We start from the raw sequence: 7,873 nt of genomic DNA, 5'->3' as shown, positions 1-7,873 counted from the left end.
TATTGAGGGGTAGGAAAAGCATGATGGCTCAATGGTTAGCACTGCTGCCTTGTATTGCTGGGGTCCTAGATTCAATTCTCACCAAGAATAACATCTACTGGACAGAAAATATCAAGTGATGTGAAGCACAGTGTAATGTGTATGTGCTATATGAATAAAGGTGATCATTATGAAACACAGGGAAAACATACAAACTCCATGCAGATGTTCTCCCTCGTCAGATTTGAACTTAGGACCAGCTACTGAAGGGCTGCCATCATTGTTGTTATTTACTTATTTTAGGGGTATTGGTAAAGTTTTGGTTCGATTCAAATGAATTCGGACTGAACTGAAATTGGGTGAACTGGCCAAACAGAACTTTTCAAAAGTTCGCTCAACACTAGTCACCATGTTGACCAAGTTCCTAGTAACTGTCCTGTTTAATAGAAAATAGTAGGGTATCAGCCTAGTGTGGCATTGACAACAGTGAATACAAGACGAATCTCCTCATAGATTTTATAAAAAGACTCTCTGTGACTTTAAAGGCGAACATTCTCCATGTTTCCCTGTCAAGTACGGCTTCTTTTAACTGCTTGATGCACATAGTGGTATCCATTTTGATAGTGTTGAGCCAGCATATTTTTTGTCGGCCCTTTCTTCTGGTTCCACTGGTCATTCCAAACATTATTGACTTCTCTAGCCGAGTTTGCATGCATGATGTGGCCAAAGCAAGTTAGTCGCAGTCTAGTGACTTTAGCTTCTATCGATGTCCATTGTTTTATGTGGTCCAACACTTCTGTTTGTTACCCTGGCTGTCCATGGTATTCCTTCATTGGTGCTCAAATAAAAACAGCTATAGTGCTTATTGTATGAATGCCATTCAATTCACACAGGCTTGAACATCGCCTAAGTATTTTTTGCATTTTATTAAATGGTTCTTTTCCAAATATCAATTTATTGTAATGGGAAGTTCTAAGTGACAAACTTTTGTGGAGCTAATGACTTAGGGCAGCAGAGAATGTTCTGTAGTTCTGACTGCTATAGTATAAAAAGTTATCACAGAGGATAACCATATGCAACAGCAGAATCCAGACTTTGTAGCAATGAGTAAAAGCAGGAGGTGTATTCTATAAAGAAGTGATAAGCTTTGGGGTGGAGACATTGCTGCTTCTCTAAGCACCAGCCTTTTAAGTTGTATGAAGCTAGTATGCAGAGGATTTGACACAACAGACTTCATCCTAAACCCATCTCCTGCTGGCTGCATGTGCTTGGGAGGTATTTTTTTCTACAGAAAGCTGAATATCCATTTCCAACAATCCAGGACAAATGATCTGAGTGTAACACTTCTACTAGAAGAACCTATTTAGTTCTATGAGTGTTTATTTTATGCCTGGAAAGTCATTTTTTTCGGCAGCAGAAAGATCAATGCCACTAAAGGCACTGAGAAACCGAAAAGGAGACCAAATAGAGCAGATCAACTTTCATCACAGATAACTCAAGATGATCGGTCGATCAAGATTGGTCGATGATGTCCAGTGAAGTCTAAGCTTTGGAAAATTGGAAGCGTGTGACTTTTTTAGCTTTTTCATATAACTTTCAATGAGATCCAAACTCCACAAGCATTATTAGTTGGAGCTCAGACAGTGAAGTGGGATCCGCAGTCTACTGGGTAACTATCTCTTAATTTCGATAATGCAGAACTATTCAATAAGTCGGAATGTAAGCAATGAAGTCAATGGCAGTTATTTTCCTTACGAACTCCCACCATGCACAGAATACTCGTGCTCCTTTTTCCCTATCCGAGTACTCATACCACTGACTATAATCAGTCTTGTCATAATGGTTGCTGGGCTCGTTGGGAACACCATTACTATCCTTATTATCAAAAGGTATAAAGAAATGAACACAACCACAAACTTCTACTTATCCAGCATGGCCGTGTCCGACATGATCATTCTTCTTTGCTTGCCCTTTGACTTGTATCGTCTTTGGAGGTCTAGACCTTGGATCTTTGGAGGATTTATTTGTAAATTTTCGTGCCTCATTAGTGAAGGTTGCACATACTCCACCATTCTACACATCACGGCTTTGAGCATTGAGAGATATCTAGCGATATGTTTTCCTCTTAAAGCCAAAGTCTTTATTACCAAAAGAAGGGTGAAGATAGTTATAGTCTTTCTATGGGTCATTGCATTGTTGTCTGCTAGCCCTTTTTATGACGTGGTTGAGAATGTGCAAACTTACCACTACGCTGCTTTCTCCAATATCACCTGGGAGTGTAGGTATAGCAAGTACGCCATGGACTCTGGACTCCTTAAGATCATGATGTGGGTGACAACTGTCTATTTTTTCTTTCCAATGTTATGCCTGACTGTTCTTTATGGCTTTATTGGTAAAACATTATGGAAAAGCAAAAATACTCTCCAAGGTCCTAATGCGGTGAACCGAACAAAATGCCACAGACAAACAGTCAAAATTCTAGGTAAGTGACAAAAATTACATTTTATCATTTTGATTGATATCTGTAATGGACTGCTATATAAAGAGGAACCACTAAAGCTTTCCATAATGTCTATTATGTGTCCAGAAATCAGTAATACATTTGGAATACATTTGTTGACGACCATTCTCTTTTTCCCGAATACACAACCTGCTAATGATGTCACTAATAGTAAGGTAACAATTTTCACTAATGTTTAACTGTCCATTGACAACGATCTTGCACAGCAAATAGACAAGATAGTCCATTAATCCAACTACATCCATTTCTCCTTTCACTTTGGGGATAGATCTCTTTTAAAGGTGACTACATAAATCAGATATAGATACAGTAGCAGAAACTCCTACAGCAGTTAGCATAAATGTACAGTTTAGTCACTTACCAGCTAGAATACGTTCACCTTAAAAGATCCATCTAATAAAATAATATAAGAAAATACATAAAGTTTTCGATATGATACAAAGGAATATAGAAATGTAAGCTAACATGACTGGTTGGGGGATGACATCTCCTGAGACACCATATTTTTTGGCAAATTGTGCCAAAATTTTTCAAGCAATTTTTGGTATAAACTAAGCTAACTAAAAGTAGATAGTCTTAAAATTCAACAGAGTTATCCTTCAGCAGAGCTACTGTGATAAACTGGTGCATGTGAAGTCTGTTTAGTCTTAAGATTGCACTGTCTAACCTTTAGACAGTACATGTAAATCAGTCCCAGTGTCTCTTGAAGGCAACATGAAAATACACAGTGTACTTACGTGTCTGTAATATATATATGTAAATATGAGTTTTCCTCATCTCACCCTTTTAACCAGTCAGTATTGACCTGACGAAGGTGCTACACCCATGCTGAGTCGTGTTGTCCTGGTTCAACCATCTCCATATAAGTCCATTGAAAGCACTTATACAAGTCCTTTCCTTTGGAAAGAAGGAGGCTTCTTCTTTCCAACCATTTTGTGTCATGAAGCTCACGCTCATTTATGTGTCTGGATTCTTCCAGGACATGAGGAGTAACCTCTGGAGTCATGGTGTGCACCCTCAGGGGAACACATGTACAGATGTTTGAGAACCTAGGATTTTGCCCACCCCCTCTGAGAGTATGACTGATTGTCATTGAAAATTGGGTGCAAAAAATTATTTTGGGTGAATGTATCTATGTTATCACTGATCTGTAAGCTGGCCATACACAGGAGATATTTCTGCAGTTTTTCCACTTGGCCAAGCATGTATGTTTATTAAAACGGAAAGAAGAGAATAGGTGTCAGCATTTAATTTCCCATAGAAACAGATGATTAAGCATGTTGATATCCAATTTACCTGATCTCCCCAACAGCAGCTGTGAGATGAGAATTGGGGAGCCCTCTTACACATAGGATCATCAACCAATAATGCTGAGATTAGCTGATAATGTAACAGAGGTCATGAAGATACATATACACTGTACTATACTGCAAGATACATTACATTCTTTTATTGGGAATGGTTGATGGGTGGGATGTGTAGCTGCAATACACGTCTCTCCTGGGTACCTCTGTTTTCCCTATATCCCTTACACTGATGAGTATCTGCAATGCAGAGAAACAAGCACTGTATTGTGAAATGTAATGATATTTAACCCTTTAAGTACTAAGCATATTGTCGGGAGGGGGGGGGGGGGGTGACAACCTTTCCAGACCAACAGATTTAAGTATAATTTACACCACTAAACTGTCATAAATCATCCCATAAATGTATGACAGGTCTGACCTGGCATACATTTCTGTGTAGATGCACCAAGGTGCTGTGATGCACCTAATACATGAACAGGCACGCGCCTCTTCATATATTAGGCGTATTGTGCGCCAGGGAAATTATACTACGACAAGTGTTGCAAATGCCAGGCTTAGTAAATTTTCCCCTTTGAGTTTACAACTGTCAGACAAGTTATTAGGCGGTTCCTTCAGCAAGTCAATAGAAGCTCAGCGATGACAGCTATGGGGGCTTTGTTAAGCCTTTGATTGCTAAGACATTGCAACTGCTTTTGTGAGATGGATGCTAATACAAGTACATGTATGTCACAATGGCAGTAGGGATTACCCAGGATTTAAAAAAAAACAAAAAAAAAACAACTAAAAACAGTGAATGTGGTGAAATAAATAAAATAACTACTCACCCAGTGAACCCCCTGCTGCTCCGAGACCACTGGAGTGGCGGCGCAAATGTCTTATGTTTTATTTATCTTACCATACTCCTTGCTTTTGGAAATTTTTCAAAAATCCTGGACAATCCCCTAAACTTATTGCCAGTATATAAGGTAAACCATTAGACTTTTATTCTAATTTTATAAACCTTTTTATGTTTTAGCTTCTCAGGAATCTTTCATATGGGATGGAATTGGCCGCATGACGCACTGCAAGCCATGGTAAATTCTACGCCAAAATCTGCAGGCTACCTGTGGATTTTGATGTGGATTTGTAAATAGCTTAAAACCTGCCTGTAATTCCACATCAAAAATCTGCAATTAGACCTGCAGATTTTAGTGTGGAATTCCGCAGCTGCTGATTTGGCTGCGTCCTGCTGGGTAATTCCATTTCATGTGAATGGTCCCTTGACAAACAATGACACACATGTACGTAATTGGCCTTCAGGGTGAGTATATAATGGGCTAGGGGGCCAAGCTGCTTCATACCCAAAAACCCCTCTTTTACCATTCTTAACATAAAAAATAAAGAAAAATATTTGGTGTCGAAACAATTAAAATATTGCATTTATTTATCTTGCATAGTGAAACCTGTTAGAATTGCAGTTATTTACCATTTAAAAAACAAAAAGTGATCAAAAGTTGTTTGTACAATATTAATAACAACTACAGCTCGCCCCGTCTATGAAAAAATAAAAATGTTGAGTGTCAGAATGCTGTGAAAAAAATAAAAGAAAAAAAAATATTTAGACTTTAACCCTAAATTATTAAAACATAATAAAAATTAAATAAATTTGGTATCCCCGTAATCGTATTAGCCAAAAGAATAAAGTGAGCATCTCATTTTACCACATTGTGAGCACTGTAAAAATGAACACAATCCCCACCACCCTCACCAAAATAGCCGAATTGTAAATTATTTTTTTTTCATTTTGGCTCACTTTTAGACTTTTTTCAAAGTTTACCAATAAGTTAAATAGAACCAATAAAAAAATACAGTAATCTCAGGCGGCCCTGTCAACGGAAAGATAAAAAGTTATGTTTTTTTCGAAAGCAGGTATGAAAATCGACAGCAAAATCTGAAAAGAGGCTGGTCTTTAAGGGGTTAATGTTTACATATTGAAATGCCTATTTTATATGGATGCCGAGCATCTGGTTATACCGTTGACCTGTGTTCTCCCCTTTTTCATTTTGAAGCTGTGGTCGTACTGGCCTTCATAATCTGCTGGCTGCCGTTTCACATGGGAAGAATCATCTATGTAGACACCAGTGACTTCGAGGCGGTGACATTTTCGCAGTATTTTAACCTGGTCGCCATGCTGCTCTTCTATCTGAGCTCCTCTATCAACCCAATTCTTTACAACTTCATCTCAAAAAAGTATAGGACTGCAGCCTACAAACTCCTCCGACTTCGCACTTCAGATGAAGGAGCCTACAATGTCATCAAGGATGAAACAGGAGGTCACACGGAGACTACATGTATCCATAATGAGTATGTCACTACATCTGATGCCACACAGTGAGGCAAGGAATCCATAAGAGCAGAGCTGTAGCTCAACTATTGATTTTAAGCTTAATAGGCAGAGAAATTATTACTAAAAAATCCTGTTTTAGTAGCAATTTAAAAAACTATCTGTCTTTGCAAAAGGCATTATTATTAGTGTTATTTTACTATTATTTCCCTTACCCTCATAATCTCCAGGCCTGACCATAAAGGAAGAGAGAAGGAATTGGTTAACTCCATAATAAGTGCAGCAAAAATTTGATGATTTTAAGGGCTTTCAATAATGCCAAAGTATGTAATTAGTGGAAGTAGGATAACTTTTGTTATCTGCTTATGATTTATAGCCCAAGTCAGTTAACGGTTGGCAGCAATATGCTGACAGATTGTGGACAGGTGGCAGGTAGATCACAGGTCTTTAATTCAGTCCTAGGTGTAGAAGAGTCAGGTGCAAACGCAGAGCATGCTAAAGCACTGCCTAGCGATAGAGAAGAGGAATCTTCCCACTTCAGCACCTTAGGGGGACAACGTGCTACTAGTAAGCTGGGAAGCCATTGGGGCATTTTGCCAAGGTTATGGAAGCGTACTGCACTTTTTAGCAGGACACTTTTGGCTTTTTTTAATCAGCAAAGTCGTTTCCCTGTGTAGGGATGTCTTTTAGCTCCAGTTTAGTATAAGATAAGGTCCAAATAACCCCATAAGACGTATCGCAACATATACAAGGTCTCTCATTTAAGCTATCATTATCAGACATATGCTAAAAGTGTGTCCTTTTGCCAGATGTATGTTTTTGTTTTAAGCCTATTGATTCCCTGATCGTGAATGTGCATATTTGACATGTAAGTAAAGGGCATGTATGTGAACTAGTAGTGATAATGTTTTTGTACATATTTGCTTGTAATATATTGATCGTATTTATGAGTTATTGTGTCTCTATGAAATATGTCAGGTAAGAGGGCTAACAGGATATTCTGTGTCAAAGTAATTAGAGCATATATTGTTATACTGTTACTTATAATGTATGAATAATGTAATAGCTGTAAACATACTCGAATACATATAAACTGACAACTCCGGTACACTTATTTTACACAGTTCGAAGTAGACTATTTAAAAGGGTTCTAAACTTTACCAATAAAGCTGTTTGACCCCTTCAAGACCGGATATTTTTCATTTTTTTATTTTCATCTTTTCACCTTCACTCTCTACAAGCCATAATTTTCATTTTTCCATCAATATGGGTCTATAAGGGTTTGTTTTTTGTGGGACGAGTTATATTTTCTTAATGGTGCTATTTAATGTGCCGTATAATGTACTGAACAGCTTAAAAAAAATTAAGTGGGGTGAAATTCAAAAAATGCAATTGCCATTTTCCTTAGGGGGACAGGGGGTTGTTTTCAGGGCGTTTACAGAGCAGTAACAAAGACATATGAACTTATGGTGGTATCACTTATTATGGTGATACCAAATTTAATTTTTTACTACCTTTAAGAAATAAAGAAATGTTTTTAAAAGAAAAAATTATTTCTGTTCCCATATTTTCAGACCAATACTATTTCTTTTTCGTGGATTGGGCTGTGTGAAGACTTGTTTTTGCATGGTAAGCTGTAATTTTTATCAATACCATTTTGGGGTACATACATCTTTTTGATCACTTTTCACTAAATTATTTTGTTTGCCAGAATAACAAAAAAACAGCAACTTTAGCATTCTG

At 37.7% G+C, this 7,873-nt stretch overlaps 1 protein-coding gene across 1 annotated transcript; it reads left to right on the top strand.

Moving 5' to 3' along the window:
• Positions 1 to 1,633: 1,633 nt before the first annotated feature.
• On the top strand, positions 1,634 to 7,260 carry MLNR (motilin receptor). Its single transcript, XM_066593640.1, has 2 exons — positions 1,634 to 2,461; positions 5,856 to 7,260. Exons 1-2 carry the CDS (start codon positions 1,672 to 1,674, stop codon positions 6,179 to 6,181), a joined length of 1,116 nt encoding a protein of 371 aa, XP_066449737.1. The 5' UTR covers positions 1,634 to 1,671; the 3' UTR covers positions 6,182 to 7,260.
• The last annotated feature ends 613 nt before the right edge of the window (positions 7,261 to 7,873 follow it).

The sequence above is a fragment of the Eleutherodactylus coqui genome, chromosome 1, assembly GCF_035609145.1.
Source record: "Eleutherodactylus coqui strain aEleCoq1 chromosome 1, aEleCoq1.hap1, whole genome shotgun sequence".
NCBI lineage: Eukaryota > Metazoa > Chordata > Amphibia > Anura > Eleutherodactylidae > Eleutherodactylus > Eleutherodactylus coqui.
This window is presented reverse-complemented; position numbering and strand designations above follow the sequence as displayed.

Coding starts and splice junctions, on each gene's coding strand:
- MLNR (XM_066593640.1), top strand. CDS start 1,672: ATGCAGAACTATTCAATAAGTCGGAATGTAAGCAATGAAGTCAATGGC. Junction 2,462..5,855: donor ACAAACAGTCAAAATTCTAG/GTAAGTGACAAA, acceptor TTCATTTTGAAG/CTGTGGTCGTACTGGCCTTC.